Here is a 20,726-nt window from a genome sequence, read left to right as displayed (position 1 = left end):
AACACTGCCACCTGTCTAATTTAAAAGAGCACTACACAAACCAGTTAGTAAGTGCATGCGTGTGTGCCTGTACCAGAGTTGATGTCAACACAATCTAATTTCCAGTCAATTCTAGAGTTGAATTATTTTCCTGGAAAGAATTCCATGTCCAATCCATCTGACAGGAATTCAGCTGAATGGGGTGGAACTCTGGTTGTGTGTGTTTACATCATAATCTGGTGAACCCTTATCCAGCCTCTCCAGTTCATCTAATCCCTCCACCTGCTCAAACACCCAAACAGTCCAGGCCACACCCCCACCCCCTAAACACACATACGCCTCCCAGCTTCCCCCTTATTGCCCTCGGCTCGGAGTGCTCCATCCCCCTCTGATGCCCAGTTGGGCTCTGCCACCCCCTAACCGTGCTCCAGCTGGAGTGTGTACCCCGTTCCCTTTTACTGCATCCACTCTGTGCCCCGTCTGCTGCCTAGCATTGCCAAGGTCTTCCCCGGTGTTAGGAGTCCAGCAGTGTGTGTATGCACATAGAATCACTGTCTGTCAATGAAAATAATATTACAAGCAGTTGTGATTAGGGTAAACGCATTTGCAGAGATATTACTTTTGTTTATTATTTTTCACCTGTATATTATAGTTCTCTCTCCGTTACACACTTGATCAGTGCTTGACTTTGGCAGGAGCTCACTGGAGCTGAGTACCGGCACCTCAAACGTTCTACTGCTTGAGCTCCTGTTCTTCTTATTGAATATTAGCTCAAAGATATTGTGGAGCATCTCCTGCACCTAACTACTATATAAATGGTACAGGCACCAAAAATTAGCACCGGAACCTATTTCAGTCCAAGTCAAGCACTACACTTGACATTACTTCATCATTAGAGCCTAATGCATAATACTTGGGGAGAAACTGGACATTTGCACCATATTGCAATGTGCATAACAGTAGCACCCTCTGCTGGCAAGAGAGTATTGGATCCGGAGATGGCCTGCGTAATTTATGAATTTGATTTAAAGGTGTGAAAGGGAATACATTTACATTTACATTTAAGTCATTTAGCAGACGCTCTTATCCAGAGCGACTTACAAATTGGAATACATTTGTAAAACGTCAAAATTATAGATTTTTTATTTGGTAAGTATTTACTTTGGTAATAGCCAGCCATTCATAATTTTGATAGATTTACAGAGGTTTGAATTGGCTATTTATGCCTAAAACTGCGGTCTCTAGATACACCAAATAATGCACCGTCGATTAACCCAAATTAATTTGTGAGTTTCGCTGATGCTCGAGGAGGGAGAGACACAAAAAAAGTTGTGCAAACCGCGCATAGATTATGCTTCTCATCACTGTCGTAAAGCGGCACCCGCTTTCATGGTAGTCACTACTTATCACAGCCACAAATTCATATTTTTGTCTAAACCCCGCATATTTCTACAATTTAGCTTCTTAAAATATAATTTGAAACCTTAACCATACTGCTAACAGCATTCCTAACCCTAACCTTAAATGAATACCAAAAAGCAAAATTTTGTTTTCATTAATTTTTACGTTAAATCAAATTCTGACTTTGTGGCTGTAGTAAGTAATGACAACCATCTTTCGGCTGCAATGGCGTTTGCTGCGACAGCACTTTCCGGCAGCGGGGAAACGGAGGAGAAAGCAACGACAGGCGTTGGAAGTAAAGACAAAATTGTTTCGGAAACCCTCGGATGTATACAATTATCGCCTAAGTGAAGTGAGCTTTGTTTGTAAACCCGTTGACGAAACTATATTTAGAGCTTTTTTTTCTAACGTGCATTGCCCCCTTGATGAGGTGGGATGGCTGCAGTGCCGACTGGGCCTAGCAGCGCATTGCCAGCATCCCCGGCTGAAATTTCTCCCTTCCCCGGGGAAGGGGAGCAGCCCGGCTGCGGTTGGGAGGGCTCTATAACACGACAGGAGCAGCGGGTCAGCGAGGACAAACGGACAAGTAAGAAAAAACAGAAAAACATGCTATCGCATGCTAACCCGGCTGCGCTACACCTCAAAACGCAGGCCCCACAGGAACAGCAGCTGAACGGGTTGGTCAGTCCGTCTGAAGACGGTGAGATCTACAACCACACAACGGAAAACCGATCCGACAGTCCGAGACCGTCCATGGAGCTCTGTGACAGCAGCAGTTTTGGAGACGACCCGAGTGACAAAAATAATAGCGACCATTGCTGGCAACATGAGGACCACAGTCCGTGTTCGAAAGGCAGCCGCCACCCTCACTTGAACAACAATGGCATGAACGGTATGTTGACTATCACAAGAACTGAGGCTTTCCAAAGCCACACTGTAACCGGACACAGCCCCGGTGGTAACGTTAGGAAAAGGGAATGTGACCCCACAGAAGCCCCTCGACCACCGAGCCAGCAGCCCCCAGACTGCGAAGGCCTTGGCGAGCACCGGGCTGGAGTAGAAAGTGAACCCGACGTCATACACCAGCCGCCGGTGTCAGAATTAGCGAGGCTGGATCTGAACTGTTCGCCTGACCGAGAAGCGGAAGAGAGCCAGGGGATTCATTATGTCCGCTACGAGTCCGAGTTACAGATGCCAGGAATCATGAGGTTGATCACCAAGGACTTGTCTGAGCCGTATTCCATTTATACCTATAGGTACTTCATCCACAACTGGCCTCAGCTCTGCTTTCTGGTGAGTATGACATAGCACTATCTAGTAAAACACCTTCTTGACTTGGTTTTGGTTGGTGAACATTAGCTAAATAAAAAGAGGGCAGTAGCTTCTGGGGCAACAACGCGAGTTTGTTGGGGGTGTTGCCGCTGACCCTAAGAGGCCAGTATTGTCTCTTACCACCGTTTTGATTTAGGCCTAGATACTGTTAGTGTCTGCTTCAATTGTGTTTTTTTCCTATCTTTCTGTATAGCAGACCTGCTCATTTGATGTTCCTAAAGTTCTATATAAAGGGTAGGCTTCTCTTTAGGTAGATCCAGACAACAACACACCCTTATTCCTCCCTGTTGTCTTGTCTGACAGTGAAACTAGTTTTTAAGTTGGGCTAAAAGGGTTGGTAAGTCTTGGTGTGACTGCTAGTGTAGACTTGTTCACTATGTCTATATTTAATCATCTGGAGGTGTCACACAGATACAGTTGAACATGAAGTGGCATGTACATGCGCTTGCACACAACACACACACACACACACACACACACACACACAAATAAACCCCCTTTGACAGCCTAACCCTAGCATAGTGTTGCAACCTCTGAGGCTTGCTGACTGAAACACTTGCAAGTGTCAAGTTTTTTACATTTCTAGTCTTGATAATTAATTTGGTATTTTGAGGTGAACTGGGCTAATATGAAACAAGTTGTGTCCACAAATTCAATGAGGTCCTTGCTGTTGATCTGTCTCCTTTTCCATAACGGAATGAGCCATTCATCATTGTAACCATGATACTTACTATTCAATATGATTTCTCAGTCTACTGCCCTCAGTGACCTATAGGAAGGAGGAAGTGCTATGTGCAGTGTAATCAAACTAGAGGTCAGGGTAGATGTGTTCTTGATGCTCATTGGCTAGAAGCATTGGATTTTGTTTACTCCTTGGTTATGTCTGGTCTTAAGAAGGCTTCAAAAGCTTTAGGTTGGACACAGCACTAACATGACTCACTGTTTATTCATTTCCAGGCCATGGTGGAGCAGGAGTGTGTGGGGGCCATTGTCTGTAAGCTGGACATGCACAAGAAGATGTTTCGTCGTGGATACATCGCCATGCTGGCTGTAGACTCAAAACACCGGAGGAAAAGCATTGGTGAGAACCAGCATGCTCTCTCATTTTCTCATGACGACCAATCACGTTTTATTAATAGCCCTTTTTGCAAAAAAATATTTGATCTCAAAGTACTTCCATTTTCTTTACCTCCACAAACTTCTATGCGTACCATCCCGCTGAATTGATTTTCTGTTGCCTGTATGTTGCAGGTACTAACCTGGTGAAGAAGGCCATCTATGCCATGGTGGAGGGGGATTGTGATGAGGTAAGCGGACTGGTACTGTCTGTCTGATGGTGACGTCCGAAGGCCCTGTTGTCCCTCTGGGGCCTTCACTCAGCTAGTGGCCCTGACTGTACTTGGCCTGAGGTATTAACCACATATTATATATCCACACTAGGTGGACTCTAGTATAGAAAATTAAGTGCTCTAGTGAATAACATGGGGATATAATATAACAATATGATCTTATGACAAACCCCCACAAAATGATACAAAGACTACTTGTATTGCTTCAGCTCTGACAAGCAGTATCTCTCCCCACCCTCCCTCTCTCCTTCCCTCCCTCTCTCTTCTCTCTCTCTCTCTCTCTCTCGCTCACTCCTAGGTGGTTCTGGAGACTGAGATCACTAACAAGTCAGCTCTAAAGTTGTACGAGAACCTTGGTTTTGTCCGAGACAAACGGCTCTTCAGATATTACCTGAACGGTGTGGACGCACTGAGGCTCAAACTGTGGCTCCGCTAGAGAGAGGAGAAGGAGCATGACAGGTGCTGCCCTCTTACTGAAGCAGCTCCAGTCTCACTCTCAACCCTGCCCTGGTCCCTTGTCTCACGTGTGTGTGTGTGTGTGTGTGTGTGTGTGTGTGTGTGTGTGTGTGTGTGTGTGTGTGTGTGTGTGTGTGTGTGTGTGTACATACATACACACACCCATATATATATACAGTTACACACCCACGCACAGTCATACACCCATATGCACACACACATCGTCATACACCCACAAGCATAGATTCACCTACATTTGCATATACATAGACACATGCACACTACTCATACACAGTACACACACAGTACATACAACCCTCCCTTTTTGATCCTTGACATCTTGGAAAACAGCTCAAGGCTAAACTGGACAGACAGACAGAAATCCCACAATGTTTTAATGAAGAGGCCCTTGCCCTGTTAGCTGTAGGATCCTGTGAGAGGGGGAAGGAAGAGGAGTGTGTGATGTGGTCTGGTGACCTTTAACCTCAGAACATTGCCCTCCCCCTTCCAACGGAGCAGTATCTAAGGCATGATCTCGAGGGTGAACCCACAAACCCCCGGAGGGCGATGCATCACGCAAAATCACCCACTAGAACACAGGAAAACAGAAGAAGAATAAAAACACAGGGTGAAAATAAGGAAGAAGGTGTGAAAACGACAGATTCGAAGGAAATATTTGTGGAGTTTATTTTTTGTGTATATTTTTTAATCTCATGATTCAACAGGGGGTTGGAAAAGCTATTGTGTGTGTGTTCGTGAGAGTGTGTGTTTTCCCTAGGGGTTTGGAAAAGGAAGTGTTTAGGTTATTGTGTACATGTGTAAGGGACGTGAAGTAAGGGATGTGAAGTAATGTAGTGGATGGGTGTGTGCGCACGCATGCTTGGTGGGAATCATGAGTTGTGCGTGTTAGTGTGCTTTTCTCCCCCTGTCTGTGTTTTCATTAACCCTACGTTGTGAGACGAACACGCCAGATGCTTGCTGCTCAGTTTTCACCCCGTGCCCCAGACCAAGAGCTGGAGCCTGTAAAGATATGCATGCATTTATTTTAACAAGAGTGGTGGTATGAGTGATGAGTGTGTGTTGATTAACACTCGGAACATTGCCCAGTTCCAAACAGACCCATAGTCCTAACTCCTAGGCACTTGTGTATATCTGAAAGGTGTGGATAGGTGTAAGCAATATGGTGAAAATTCTTCCTGCCTGTCAGAGGGAAAGGTGGAGCTATTTCCATTTTAGTAATACCTATTCAATAATTTCAGATACACTTGGTTAGTGCTTAGAGGGGTAAGAATGAGGGGCCTATTTGAGATTGGGCACTTGTGTTGGCCCTTTTTGCAGATCAAAGCTAATTTTCCCAAAATGCACTGCCAGCCACTGGAACATTGCTCAAAAATCTCCTGAGAAAGATAAATAATTATTGACAAAGGAGAAGTTTGTTTGGGCTCGGAAACTATTTCTCTATTGCAGGTTGTTCATTCAAATTCCTCCTAACTTCGAGACTATTTTTTCCAAGCGCCCCTCTGTCTTTCAATCATCACAGTTGTCTATGAATTAACAACATGCAGAGCACTGGAGTCCTGTTTCAGTATGGCAAAGTGTCAGGCTGGAGTAATAGTGTTATTAAATATGTTGGATTCCTGTTGGCTTCGCTCTGTGTGTGTGTTTGAGTCAGTGTGTTGATCTTTGGTTGACCTCTGGTTAAAGGAGGGCAAAGGTATTGTTTGCAGTTTACTTATTTCCTGTTTGCTCTCTGAGTTTATTTAGATTGTGTATTATACACTCGTACACTCACTCCCCTCGTACACTCCGGTAACATTTGAGAGCTCCTCTGTCTGGGAAAGACAGACACACCAGGCAGTTCCTATCTACTCCAATCAATGCAAAGAAAATATGTGTTTGTGGCTGCTTTTTGTCTAAAAAATTAATTCAAAAATATAATTTTCTTTTTCAGAGTAAATTAACATAGGTCGGCTGTGTGTGTTTTGATGGTGTAAAATCGGTTATTTCAGGCTCTAGATAACCCTGAAGTATAGTAAAGACACAGGGACACCAGGAGCTAGGTATAGAAGGTGGTGGTGGTTGTAGTAGTAATGGTGGTGGTAGTAGTAGTAATAATGGTGGTTGAAGTGGTGATGGTGGTTGAAGTGGTGGTGGTTGTAGTAATGGTGGGTGGTAGTAGTGATGGTGGTAGTAGTAGTAGTGGTAGTAGTAGTAATGGCGGTGGTGGTAGTAGTAGTAATGGCGGCGGTGGTTGTAGCAGTAGTAATGGCGGCGGTGGTAGTAGTAGTATGGTGGTGGTGGTGGTAGTAGTAGTAATGATGGCGGTGGTGGTAGTAGTAATAATGATGGTGGTGGTGGTGGTAGTAGTAGTAATGGCGGTGGTGGTGGTAGTAGTAGTAATGATGATGGTGGTAGTAGTTATGGCAGCGATGGTAGTAGTAGTAATGGCAGCAGTGGTAGTAGTAGTAATGGTGGTGGTGGTAGTAGTTATGGCGGTGGTGGTAGTAATAGCGGTGGTGGTAGTAATAGCGGTGGTGGTAGTAGTAGTTATGGCAGTGGTGGTAGTAGTGGTGGTGGTAGTGGTAATGGTGTTGGTGGTGGTAGTAGTAGTAATGACAGTGGTGGTAGTAGTAGTAATGACGGTGGTGGTAGTAGTAGTAATGACGGTGGTGGTGGTGGTAGTAGTAGTAATGACGGTGGTGGTGGTGGTAGTAGTAGTAATGACGGTGGTGGTGGTGGTAGTAGTAGTAATGACGGTGGTGGTGGTAGTAGTAATAATGACGGTGGTAGTAGTAGTAATAATGACGGTGGTGGTAGTAGTAGTAATAATGACGGTGGTGGTAGTAGTAGTAATAATGGTGGTGGTGGTGGTAGTAGTAGTAATGACGGTGGTGGTGGTGGTAGTAGTAGTAATGACGGTGGTGGTGGTAGTAGTAGTAATGACGGTGGTGGTGGTAGTAGTAGTAATGACGGTGGTGGTGGTAGTAGTAGTAATAATGACGGTGGTGGTAGTAGTAGTAGTAATGACGGTGGTGGTAGTAGTAGTAATAATGACGGTGGTGGTAGTAGTAGTAATAATGACGGTGGTGGTAGTAGTAGTAATAATGACGGTGGTGGTAGTAGTAGTAATAATAATGGTGGTGGTGGTGGTAGTAGTAGTAATGACGGTGGTGGTGGTAGTAGTAGTAATGACGGTGGTGGTAGTAGTAGTAATAATGGCGGTGGTGGTAGTAGTTACTAAAGATCTGCTCCTTGTCTAGCAGAGACACTAATGTACTGTACTGCTGAGCTGTGATGAAGTCCCATAGGCTGAGAGAGCAACTATAAGAGGTGTACACTAGCATACACAACACATTATGGGCCAGGTTTACTCAGTGTCTGCGTCTCTGTACAGTTTTAGCAGCTGTTATTTATAGCTGTTTATAGCTGTTTTAGCAGCTGTTATAGCTTTAATAAAACAGATGCAAACAGTTAGGAGCTGTTACTCAACGTCTCTTCAATTCAACCGGCTAACATTGCAGAATAGGAAGTGAGAAGGGATGTCGACAGATACTTTACACACAGGCTGCTGTGTGGGTGGTTATAGTATGTATGTGAGTGCGTTTGAAAACACCGATCAGATGACCTTTTGTTTTTTTGACAATTTGTATACAGTGTTTGCGCTCTATTCATTTGACATCGGAGGGCATCTTTTTTTGTGTATTGTGTTTTTGGAGGGATTGATTAGTTAGGTTTTTTGTTTCTTTTCTATGCTAATTTATTTTCACCCACCCATCCAGACTATTAGGACTAGAATAAGAATGAAGGATTGGACAGCAACGATGTCATCAGAGATCCGGAAGCACAGATGGGAGCTAGGCTAGCTGTTCCAAAGCCATACTGCTTTGAACTGTTCCAATGGCACTCTGTTCCATTCACTGGGAAGACTTCCATTTGGCTCTCTGTGCAGATACACTTTCTGTTGAATCTTGACTCTTTCTGACATCACTCTGATCCTGCTTCAGTCTAGAGGTGTGAGGGGGCTCCTGTCCCATTTCAAATTAAATTGGTCTTTGTTTTAGTCCAACCCGCTTTCCTCATTCTCATAGAACGTCTTTATTTCTCCCCTAGTTTTTAAAAGTGTGAACCCCTGGCAGTGCCAGTAGGGACCATGGACATTATTGCCTGCCATGTTAGGCTAGACAGCTCCGTTTGACCATCTACACCAGAGGTCTGTTCATGAGGGTGTCCTGTTAGATATAAGTCTTTCTAGCTGCATTGTTCTTAACTTTGCACCTCATTGAATGCACCCCAGTTGAAGGGCTTCCTCATCAGTCTGTTTGTGGCCAGAGTCTGGTGTGATTTCAAAAGACATTGACATCTATGTAATTTATATCTATGGCTCTGGTCTGTTTTGACAAAGGAGTGAGCTAAAGAAGAAACAGACTGGCATCCAGGTTAGCTGATACCTTCCCATCCCTTGTGGCTTCAAAGTAAGTCAATGCATGGTCTTCACTACGGAGAAATCAAAAGTTGTCTTGCCATTTCAGAGTTTAGGGTCTAAGAACATGACAAGGCTACTTAAACTGGTCTTGGAGGGCCACCATCCCACTGGTTGCCTAGCTACCATTCACCCCAGAGACCAACCACTCTTCTTCCATCTCCTTGTACGAGAGGAAGAGTTGTCAAGCTTTTTATTAGATATTCCAGTTGGTTTCTTGCTCTGGCTAGAATTTTCTATTTTGGTACACCGATCTAGGATCAGTTTACCCTGTCCAAGTCCTAACCTTCACCATTACGGATGGGGGATGCAAACGGACCTTAGCTCAGTGGGCATCTACTCTCTTCTTACCACTCCACTTGGGGACCCCACACACTGTGCCCCCCAGGACCAGCTAAAGGGGGGTCTCTGTTTTTTGTAGTGACTAGCCCTGGACCCCTGTGATCTGTAAGGTGTGGTAAGGGAAGAGAGAACTGTATTTTTGCATGTCAGAGTTTTGTTCCCCTGCCCCTCTTCCTCTGCCTCTGTCTCTTTGATTTCAATCTGTCCAACGATATTTTTTATTTAATGTGGGAATAGTACACAGAAATAAATTATTCGTTTTTTTTTATGCTGTAAAGTGGATTGGTTGACTCTTGGTTGTCTGATGGTTATCTTGGTTCCAAAGCAAGCAAACGGCACATCGGAAAGAGTGCAGTATTTTACATTGTATCATGTGATTCATTCATGATTAGGCATTTTGTCTTCCAACTGTGTTTAGCAATAGAAACAAAAATAGTGAACCCTTCCCACAAACAGAGATCCTTCTGGGTAAGAGTGAGCTTTATTGGTAGCACTGCACATTTGGTATCTATAGAAAGAAAGCCCGAAATGTGGCCATCATTTTACAGAAGAACCCGTACATTACATTATTATTGCATATTCACAGGCGATGTATCTCAAGCAACCTACCAGGGGATGGTCACGCAAAATGTGACACATTTCAAACTTGAATGACTACAGTACAATGCAAGATTACTCAATTACATTGAATTAGACTTTTCAAAACACCTTTAATATTTAGTGCTAAAATGCAGACACTAGATGCATCAACCACAGAAATGAATAAATATATAATATACATTTGGATCACAACGGCATCAACCAGGGGGAATGGAAACCTTTGTCAACATTGGCAGCAAGCGTCCTGTTTCTCCTTAGAGTTTTGGCTTTCACTTCAGTTCTTTCAGGTCCCAGTGCAAAATAAGAAAAGTGGATTGTTAGGCAATTAGGAGAAACAACTGTACAGAAGAGAGAGGTTGAGTGAAAATACAAGTAGTCTCCCTTTAAAAAATCCCTCAGCATGGCTATGGGATGTAATGATTCTGAATGACTTGGACTTTTCTGTAGAGTAGGCTATTCAATAGTAAATTATATGGATATGATTAAATAAGTATTAGCCTGGTATATACATTCATAAAAGAGGTTTCCTGCCACGCACTGGAGGAAAAACATTGTCAGGAGGAGAAACAATAGAATTATCAGTTTCCTGTAACTACACGCAGAGAGAGCTGGTTTCCTGCTGAATGCTTTTAAAGGAGGATGATATTCATTTGGCCTTAAACAGTCGACAAGGCTGAATCAAGCAATGGCTGTCTATGAAAGTATCTAAAGTGCATTAATGCACACTGGTGTTGACAGCATATGTTTTTTTCAGTGTCTGTGATGTGTTATGAGCTCAATAGTGTGTGACAATCTTACTCCAGTAACCGTGAGTGCATCTCTATAGCCTGTAGTGGCTTCATTTCTGAAGTGGCTTCCTAAATGTAGGAAAGGAGACAAGAAGAGGAAGCCACTTCAGACTATTGAAATGCACTCCTCGTCAGCTACATAAACAGAGATCCTATTAAATGGATTCTGCTCTAGCCTTTTTATTACATAGAAAGTAATTGAAAAAGAGGCTTCAGCACACGGTCATTCTTGTATGCTCTACACACTGTTGGTTTAAAGGATCTCAAACACATTTTGGATCATACAAGAATGTCAATAGCCTAGAGTTTATTTTTCAAATATTGTATTGTTTTCCCTCTATGCACCTGTAACTACATAGGTGTTAAAATGTTCAACCCTGTTTTACATGTCAAATACCCACCCGTCTTGTTGGTTAGACAGTCAAATACTCTCTGATGAATTATAGCCAATCGCCCCACAGTGATTGGAGATGTGGTAGTCATGGAGATATGATGACGACGACGCGGGCCAAGTCTCATCAGTTACAGGCACAGCGCTGTGGGCAGGATCAGAACTCGTCCTCAGAGCTGTCAGCCAATAGCATGGCTTGGTCCTGGCCGTTGCTGCTTGGCTCCCTGGGTTGCTGGAGACAAGATGGCAAATACCAAAAGTCAGGACATTCATTACATGGAGTTAAAGGTTGTATAAAGCTCAATAAGTCCAAAATCTCTTCCATCTCCACTGATGTGAAAGAAACTGTCCAATGTCTTTAAATCAGTACAGATGAAGGTGTAGAGATGAGGAAGCCACTTTAAACTACTGGTTAATGACACATTCTTAGTTAATGGCAATTTCTACCACAAGCTGATATATGCATCCTTTAGGAGTAGTGTAGCGCTAGTGAGCATATTCTTATTAACCTCCGTGTGCCTGGCCTTCCTCCTGCGCTGGTGTTTGAAGCTGTTCCTCCTCTTACGGTGGATCATCCTGATGCTGTAGAGGGCCCCAACAATGAGCAGGGCCCCCATGATGCCAATGCCCACCGGGGCCAACATCCCAGACACATACCCTGCCTGTAGGGAGAGGGGACAGAGGTGAACGATAGGGTTGTGTGAGGGACGAGCAGGGAGAAGAAACTAGCCACACACAGGAAATACAGACCACTCGTAGACCAGAGTGTCTTAGAGACAACTCTTCCAGTTTATGTTTTTTGACTAATTTAAGGGTAATAGGTGTCAATATTATCTCTGCTACATAACCAAACAGCCTAAAGGACCACACTTTCTAAAAGTATAATGAGGATAGAATGGTTCTGTCATGACCATTAATGGCGATCTTACCTTTTCTCTGATCAGTTCCACCCAGCTACGCACTGAAAAAAGGGAGGAATAGCAGCTTTGAAGCACATTGAACCCACACAAGATTGTCACCAACTATTTCAATTACACTTCTTTCCTAATTGAAAATATCTCATATTTGATGGCCACAAAGAGCCAAAGTTAGTTTTATGTGCGCATGCATTCGTGTATGTGTCTCTCACTCAGGCCCTGATTGCGCTGCACCCAGACAGGAGGCGGGGGGATGAGGCTGTAGGGAGGTCGAGTGGGGGCTGGGATAGGGGTCTCCTTCTGTTCCTCTTCGCTGTCCTCTGACTCCTCTGTGTTCTCATCCTCCTCATCCACCTCTGGCTCCTCTAGAGGAAGAAAAGAAGGAAAACAGCTGATTCAACTTCCTTTCAATTTGAATTGTGAACTTTCATCTTTACATTGTGTAAACAATGTGTGTGCATTATGTGTTAGTGTGACTCCTACCTTCAGACTCCAGTTCCTCCAGACCTGATTTGACCACAGGCAGATAGGTTGTCTTGGTGACCGTTGTCATGTTGATCTGCTGGGAGGCGATGCTTGTAGGGTTGGGTTCGGAGGTGGGCGGGGTTTCCTCTGGGTTCTGTATGGTCTCACTACCACCTAAATATAATCATCACGGCTGGATCATTATAGTGGATATAGTGAAGTATAACATCAACATCTAGTCCTTAGATACTACTATAGAAACTTCTAGATCTAAACGGATGAGTGTAAGCAACATGGTGAAAAGATTAATAGGATGAATGGAATAATGAAGAGGAAGATTAATAAGAAAGATGTATCACCTGGCTGTTCTGTCTCTGAAGGGGGGGGGTCTATGGGTGGACCAGAAGGACAGATAGGCTCAGAGATCTGAGCCCCGGATGTCTGCCATGGTGACGTCCAATCTGGTAGCACCAGTGGTGGGACACGGGATGGCCCCGTGTCACCTGTGTCCACCTGGTCGAACTCCACCTCTGACAGTAGCATCCCCGTGGTAGACATGGAGACAGACAGCTGTGAGTTGCCGGGCGCGAGAACGGCTGTCGCCACCCCCGCCCCTTCAGGTGTGACATCATCAAAGGGCTCGAAGATGAGAGGGAGGTCCTCCGATGACATTGTGCCCTCTGTGGACGCGTCCTGCAAGGGAGGGGCACTGGCATCCACGGCTGTTTGTAAAATACACACACACCGACAGATGTTGGTTCAGGACTCACTGATGGTCCATAGGCAATTCGTATAGGCTCAGTGACTGCTAGATATCAGCCTGTGACTAGAAACATGATGGTATGTACTGGTGAAGAGAGAGGAGTTTTAGACCCACAGCTCTGCTTCCAGTTCTCAACTACATTCTAACTGCTCTGCTCACACACAAAAAAAGGTATAAATCCCATAAAACATAACCATGGAAGGGATCCACCATATGGTGCAGCTTTCTGGGACAGGTTATTCTTGTAATTGTTGATGAAGATTCAATCAAAATGTTTATTTCTGCATCTCTTTCAGTCATGTTTGTTTGCCTGTTTGGCCCTGTCCGGGGGTATCATCGGATGGGGCCACAGTGTCTCCTGACCCCTCCTGTCTCAGCCTCCAGTATTTATGCTGCAGTAGTTTATGTGTCGGGGGACTAGGGTCAGTCTGTTATATCTGGAGTACTTCTCCTGTCTTATCCAGTGTCCTGTGTGAATTTAAGTATGCTCTTTCTAATTCGAATTCTTTCTTTCTCTTTCTTTCTCTCTCTCGGAGGACCAGAGCCCTAGGACCATACCTCAGGACTACCTGGCATGATGACTCCTTCCTGTCCCCAGTCCACCTGGCCGTGCTGCTGCTCCAGTTTCAACTGTTCTGCCTGCGGCTATGGAACCCTGACCTGTTCACCGGACGTGCTACCTGTCCCAGACCTGCTGTTTTCAACTCTCTAGAGACAGCAGGAGCGGTAGAGATACTCTTAATGATCGGCTATGAAAAGCCAACTGACATTTACTCCTGAGGTGCTGACTTGCTGCACCCTTGACAACTACTGTGATTATTATTATTTAACCATGCTGGTCATTTATGAACATTTGAACATCTTGGCCATGTTCTGTTATAGTCTCCACCTGGCACAGCCAGAAGAGGACTGGACACCCCTCATAGCCTGGTTCCTCTCGAGGTTTCTTCCTAGGTTTTGGCGTTTCTAGGGAGTTTTTCCTAGCCACCGTGCTTCTACACCTGCATTTCTTGCTGTTTGGGGTTTTAGGCTGGGTTTCTGTACAGAACTTTGAGATATCAGCTGATGTAAGAAGGGCTATATAAATACATTTGATTTGATGAAATTTTTTTTGTTTGTTTTTTCATCTTGAAAAGGGTGTTCCAAAAAGAAAATCCTTCCTTCTACATACTACTCATCAAGTTAGCCTGGTTTCCCTTGTAGGGAAGCTTCAGGTCCCCAAAGAGAAGCTGGAACACACACACACACAAATATACGCACATACGTATATGTACATACACGCACACGTCCCTGATGGATGCTAACAGGCTGCCTGTAGCGCTATCAGACAATCCTTAGAGGGACACCAGACAGGCAGGAACAGTCAGGAACACATATTGGCTCAGACAGACTCCTCTATTCTACTGCATCACAAATGTAATAAACTGCCTGGCTGGCCCTGCCAGTGCCTAGGTCTTTACTTTTCCTCTCTGATGGAGGGAGGGAGATAGAGATAAAGGATGAGAATTCCCCAGACTTGTATAACAGTCCCTGTCATTGCTGTCTCCTGGCAGTCATGTGAGGTTTATTTCCACCGTCAGAAATAGAAAGTAATTAGACTGCTTCCCTGGAACCCTGCCTGCTAAGGTTCAAAGTGAAGCGTGGAAAACCAAGCATTCACCATCCCCCCCCGATCATCAAAGGAGATCTCTGCAGCTAGACATGTCACTTTCATTTCCCTTCCCTTTTTAATGAAACCTATTGAAACCCAGCGAAAGGCAAACAGGCAACCCGTGTAATGGAATTCTATGGTGTGACACAACAACAGCTAGAGCAGCACCTTACCTTGTTGTGAGGCAGAGCAAGTGTGTTGGTGTGTGCATGTGCAAAAACTCAACATAGAATGTGGCCCTCAAGTGCATCTGTAGAGTAGACTCACTCCAGGTGGCTGAGATCCCAGTGGCTGTCTCTAACATATCCAGTATGTACTCATTGGACCATAGCATACTGCATACTCACCCCCATTTTGCTGTAGTGGTTCAGTCCAGAGGCTGTCAGGGTCATCCTGTCTGGAGGATCCTGTCAGGGCTGGTCCAAGGTCGGGCAGGAGGGGGTCTGGGAGAGCAAACGCTGTCGCTCCATCTTGGGGGTGTGGAGATGCAGGGCCAGCGGCCTCCAGACCACTAGGGGGCAGCGATGAAGCGTCTCTGCTGGATCTCCATACTGACGGAGGGATCGAGGTCAATGGGGAGTCTGTCTCCTGCCCCAGAAGAGGAGCTCCGAGGTCGGGCAAGCTCTCTCTGAGTTCCCCTTCCTTTCCTCCTTGGAGATCTGGCCTCTCTTCCAGGATGAGGTCTCTTCTATCCCCAGCAAGGTGCGTCCCTGTCTGGCTATCTGGTTCTGGGGCTCTGGCTGCTGTGGAAGCACCATGTAGAGCAGCTCTGGGTGTTTTCATGGCCACTGTCATCCCTTGCCTCTCTCCTAGGGAAGCTATCATGGCACCAGTGGTGACAGTAGGTACATCCTCCATAGGATCCTCTTCGGGCCCAACTTTCATCTCTTTGTCTGTGTAGAGTTCTGGAGCTTCTACAGGCAGTCTGTGAGTCTCCTTCCCCTCAGAGAAGCTCTCAGAGGCAACCCCTGTCTCTGCCTCCCTCCCGTGGCTCTTAGCCCCTCCCGGTCCAGATATACCCTCATGACTGTCCACGTTTCGTGCCTGCGTCACCGGCTCTATCCCCCCTGGTTTGCGTCCCATCACATCAGGGCCAGTGCCTCCCCCTGCTCCAACATTCTCTGATAGGTCAGTCCAGCTGCCAGTCATGTGTTCTGCCATCCTATAGGACAGTCTGCCAGGATCAGAGGGCCCAGATTGGACACTTGTTGATGTCACACTGGCAGGTGTTGCTGGTGTTACACAGGCCTCTCCCTCCATTGGCTCCCCAGCTTGTCCATCACAGCCACTGTCCTGTGAGGCGGGTGCGTAGTCGTGGAGGGGCGGGACTGGGGTGCTGTAGACGCAGAGACAGACCCCTACCAATAGGAGGTGATGGAGAATTGCAGGGAAGAGCATCTTTCCCATTTCTCACCACAAAGTAAACATGGAGACGTAGAGAAGGGTCGCAGTGGCTAGAATGGGGTGGTCAGATGACGGGGGCAGGTATGGAGATGGTATGGCGATTCAGCTGAGGAAAGAATTTCACCACTTATTTATTGTTGAACTCTAACCTAAGATAACTGAGGATTATATTAGCTTTTGTGTAAGCCTTTCCTTTGATGTTGCAGTCTGGCAGTTTTGTGGAAACTGTGGACTTTTGAGCCCTCTCTCCGGTTGTTGTACTTCTACTCCATTCCTCTCCACACACACACACCAGTGTTAATTTTGTGACTATTTTTTTTATACAGTATTACATTTAGTCTAGTCATTTTGACTAAAATATAATTAAGTCTTAATCACATTTTGTCATTTGAATAATGACTTAGTTATTGTCAAAATGACGACAACAGTGGGCCATTTCAGTCAACTAAATGCCCTTTCATTGTAGTCACATCACATTTGTTTTGCGTCATTAACCCTGCAGGAGTATTCAACTCTTACCCTACAAGGTCCAGAGCCTGCCGGATAATTCATTGTGCCCAACTAGTGTCCCAGGTCTAAATCATTCCCTGATTAGATGGGAATAATGAAAAAAGTTGAGTTTGAGGGACAAAGTAACAAAATTTGCACAAAAATACATAGTCTTGTACTACCAACATATATTTTTTTAATAACATCCTATTCTCTTCCCAACAGCAGAAAAACGACAAACATACAGTATATAAGAATATATAAGAATTATCTGTCCATGTAAATTCTCAAGCACGGAGAGACAGAGGGACAAAGAGAGGGACAAAGAGAGGGACATAGAGAGACAGAAAGAGAGAGAGAGAGAGAGAGAAAGTATTGGCAATTATTGGTTGCACATCCGTCACTCGGTCGTGTCATTGCCATTGTCATCCACGTTTCACTGACACCGCAGCCACATTGGTGTCCAACACTAGAACGGTGGCAAATGACTTTAAAGGGGAGCTAATGACTGTTTCGCCCAGTGATGTGTCACTAATTTTTGAGTCCGAATCGAGTCCCAAGTCCCCTGTGCGCTAGTCCAATTCCGAGTCACCAATGGTCGAGTCACCAATGGTCGAGTCACGTGTCGGGTCACGAGTCACTATAGCTAAAGTCCGAGTTCCTATGTGTACAGTAGTCCTGATCCAAGTGCTCAAGTCTGAGTTACTTGGTCCCCATTAACGCAAAATACATTTTGGTTCGTTCTACAAAACATATTCTATCTGAATGTTCCAAAATGTTATGTCCCGCTGAATGCACCCTAGGTTGTTAGCTATAGCTAGCTAATGAGGTAAAATGACTGAACAAGATGTAGCCTAAACATATGGTTAATGGTCCGGTCCGCAAGTAGCCTAGTCTTAGAATTGGCCTGCAATATTCTTTATGAATGTAAAATGCGGCCCACCAATACACGATAGAAAGAAAAAAACGTAGCGCCTGGCAATGAAATTCAGTGGAGAAAGTGAGAGGGTTGAACGAGATTACAAATTGAAAGACAGCCTTCTTTTCTATACTCAATTGAGAGAAAAGCATAGCTACACTGTTGTTTTACTATTAAACTCAATGCTGCTATTGATTTTAATTTCGTAAGGCAGCTTGTGTTTCTTAACCAGGCAAAGGGTAGCTAACGAGAAGGCTGGTGGGTGACTGGTTAGCTATGTGGAAGCAAGAGGGTAATTTGCGCGATGTGTATAAACGAAGGCGGAGCCTGTCTGTCTGTCTGCCCACACACATTGCTTGCTCCCCCGCAGCTCACCAGCTGATGTGGGCTGTGTGTGCCGGGTATGGTGCATCCTTCCCACTGCTGAACAGAACTGCGCTGTGCATCTGTGCTGCTAATATTAAATATGTTATCACTGAAAAGCTCTCAATTTCTCAAAAAACTCTTGTCCAGTCCACTTAGTAGTCAGGTCACAGAGATAATTTAGTCTCGTCTCGTTTTAGTCTACTGAAATTAAAAATAATATATGTTTAGTTATAGTTTTTTCGGGGTCTATTTAGTCAGTTATAGTCTCGGCAATTGCCACTGAAAAACAAGTGTTTGACAAATATTTGTGTCACTATTTTTGTTAACGAAATTAACACTGACACACACACACACACACACACACACACACAGTCAGTACACTTTGTACTTTTAAAATAACTATAAATAGCAGGTTATCTCCAGAATGACTCAGTCCTGTTCAGTTGGACTCTGTAGGTTAATATTTTTAGATAGATAATAACACGTTTCAGTTCGTGCCCTTTCATGTAAAATGGACCATACAAATATATAATATCATTATAATAACAGAAAGAACACATTTAAATATCAAGTGAGAAAGCACAAATACTTTGGTAATCTGCAAGGGGCATTTTTCTTGGCAAATGGAGTTGACTTGTAAACAGAGAATTCTGTTCCCTTGGGTTGCCTGGAAGACACCCTGCTTCCCACAGGTTCCCTGTGTTGCTGCAGTGTGTCAGCAGCCTGGTCTCATAGGCTAGACGTAACAAAGTAAATGTAAATCCAGTTCAGTCAAATTACTATGATATGTTAGGTTTGGTATGGTTACATAAGACAAAAAGTTACGTAAGGCAAAAACTAAAGAAAGGTGGTTGGTCGGAGTGGGCGTGGGCTTATAACCCAAAAGTCTAGCAACAAAAAGGTTGTGTGTCAAATCTCATCACTGCCAACTTCAGCATTTTAGACAATTAGCACATTTTCAATTAGCACAACTTACTACTTTTTAGCTACTTTGCAACTACTTAGCATGTTAGCTAACCTTTCCCCTAACTTTAACCATTTTAGCTAACCCTTCCCGTAACCTTAACCTAACTCCTAACCCTAAGTTTAACACTAAGCCTTAACCCCAACCCCTAGTCTAGCTAATGTTAGCCACCTAGTATATTCCTAACATATCATACCACTTGTAATTTGTAACATATACTAAATGGATTACAGCCATCCAAAAATGAATACATACCATATAAAACATAACATATCATACTAAGTCGCTCTGGATAAGAGCGTCTGCTAAATGACTTAAATGTAAATGTAAATGTAAATGCAGTGTCTGATTTACGTACACAATAATACAAAAGGCTCTGAGAGCAGGTTGGTGTCAGACGTCAGACAGGCGTTTCACAGACATCAACGTCAAAACCTGACACACACACACACACATTTTACATTTTAGTAACATGTGTGCTTATCCAGAGCGACTTCCAGTTAGTGCATTGTACACACACACACACACACACACACACACACACACACACACACACACACACACGCACCTTCTTACTCTAACAAACACTACCGACCCCAGCTGACCATCGCTAATCAATGTACACATGAGCCAAGAGAGCCGCATGCTGCTTGACACCCACAATACCAGTTATGAACCAATTATGAGGATTAAAATAGACCTCCATCGGGTAAACAAACATCATCATCCAGACCCACACCACGCCACGCCGCTGTGGCGCAGGCATAAACCGCTTTAGTATACAGATTCAATGCCAAGAGATCTAAGTAGCCTAGTCTTCTAGTGCATTCAAATCCGTGTATTCATATGTGCGTGTGTGACTATGCCACATAGGCTACAGTAGAGACGGCGCTTCTCATCTTAGAAGCCTGTCATTAACCATATTGTTCTAGCAATATATAATGTTTTACATTTTAAACAAATGGGTTATGTTTGATGAAAAGTAATTTAAAAAATATGCACTGTATAATGCATTGTCCTTACCTGCCGGAGTCGTAGACGGGAATGATGTTCACCTCATTGCACAGGGCGGTATATATTTCTCCCCAGCCTTTCCTTTAAATAACGGGTGTATATTACAACTGTACCAATATCATATCAATAAGCTGCCAATATCGATCCGGAAGCAAGCTTAAGAAATAGCCTAGTATTTATTAATGTGCTGATTACACAATGTAGGCTACGCTTCGGAGTGCGTGTGCATGCGCGCGCCTCAACTGGCAGAGTGCCTCGATCTGCTCTGTGATTGAGCGCGTGTAGAGATATGATTTGTGAAGAACATTCAGTAATATTTTATGTCCAATGCGTTGCACAACAGGCCATTGTTTTAGTGTGGGGAAATGTTTTCAAATTCTATTTGAACCTCAGATTTTGTTTTTCCCGAGGCGGTGCTGAATGGACAGCTCCAACCGCCGAATTTCTCTCCTTTCATCCTTTCATGTCTACTCTTCAACGATCTATAAGAACATGAAATTGATTGCATAAAATATTGCCCAAACAATTTAATGTTCTTTATAGATCGTTCAAATTCTCAGTCCATATATGGTGTGTAAAAATGACTTCTATAAATGTTTGGATATGACTAGTATAGACCGTGATGTATTTTTATTTTGCGTTTGATTTATAACATA

General features: G+C 44.2%; 2 protein-coding genes across 2 annotated transcripts; one reads left to right on the top strand and one right to left on the bottom strand.

Annotated features, from left to right (window-relative positions):
• Window positions 1-1,578: 1,578 nt before the first annotated feature.
• Window positions 1,579-6,156, top strand: LOC118387078 (N-alpha-acetyltransferase 30-like). Its single transcript, XM_035775219.2, has 4 exons — window positions 1,579-2,673; window positions 3,670-3,793; window positions 3,964-4,019; window positions 4,360-6,156. Exons 1-4 carry the CDS (start codon window positions 1,816-1,818, stop codon window positions 4,495-4,497), a joined length of 1,176 nt encoding a protein of 391 aa, XP_035631112.1. The 5' UTR covers window positions 1,579-1,815; the 3' UTR covers window positions 4,498-6,156.
• Window positions 6,157-9,735: 3,579 nt separating this feature from the next.
• On the bottom strand, window positions 9,736-20,659 carry LOC118387076 (armadillo-like helical domain-containing protein 4). The gene is made up of 8 exons (XM_035775214.2): window positions 20,080-20,659; window positions 15,262-16,424; window positions 12,860-13,222; window positions 12,519-12,674; window positions 12,248-12,400; window positions 12,048-12,079; window positions 11,628-11,780; window positions 9,736-11,350 (listed from the first exon to the last, which is right to left on the bottom strand). The coding sequence occupies exons 2-8, from the start codon at window positions 16,319-16,321 to the stop codon at window positions 11,276-11,278; spliced, it is 1,992 nt and encodes a 663-aa protein (XP_035631107.1). The 5' UTR covers window positions 16,322-16,424; window positions 20,080-20,659; the 3' UTR covers window positions 9,736-11,275.
• Between the last annotated feature and the right edge of the window lie 67 nt (window positions 20,660-20,726).

The sequence above is a fragment of the Oncorhynchus keta genome, chromosome 8 (genome assembly GCF_023373465.1).
Source record: "Oncorhynchus keta strain PuntledgeMale-10-30-2019 chromosome 8, Oket_V2, whole genome shotgun sequence".
NCBI lineage: Eukaryota > Metazoa > Chordata > Actinopteri > Salmoniformes > Salmonidae > Oncorhynchus > Oncorhynchus keta.
Note: the sequence above shows the minus strand (reverse complement) of the source record. Positions and strands in the feature narration are given on the sequence as shown.

Bases quoted from the DNA above. Each gene is read 5' to 3' on its own strand.
- LOC118387078 (XM_035775219.2), top strand. From the start codon at position 1,816: ATGGCTGCAGTGCCGACTGGGCCTAGCAGCGCATTGCCAGCATCCCCG. The intron at 3,794-3,963 runs GTGAGAACCAGC...TGTATGTTGCAG, and splicing joins ACACCGGAGGAAAAGCATTG to GTACTAACCTGGTGAAGAAG. The intron at 4,020-4,359 runs GTAAGCGGACTG...GCTCACTCCTAG, and splicing joins TGGAGGGGGATTGTGATGAG to GTGGTTCTGGAGACTGAGAT.
- LOC118387076 (XM_035775214.2), bottom strand. From the start codon at position 16,321: ATGGGAAAGATGCTCTTCCCTGCAATTCTCCATCACCTCCTATTGGTA. The intron at 12,401-12,518 runs GTAGGAGTCACA...TTCTTCCTCTAG, and splicing joins GGAGGAACTGGAGTCTGAAG to AGGAGCCAGAGGTGGATGAG. The intron at 12,080-12,247 runs GTGAGAGACACA...CCCTTTTTTCAG, and splicing joins GCAGCGCAATCAGGGCCTGA to TGCGTAGCTGGGTGGAACTG.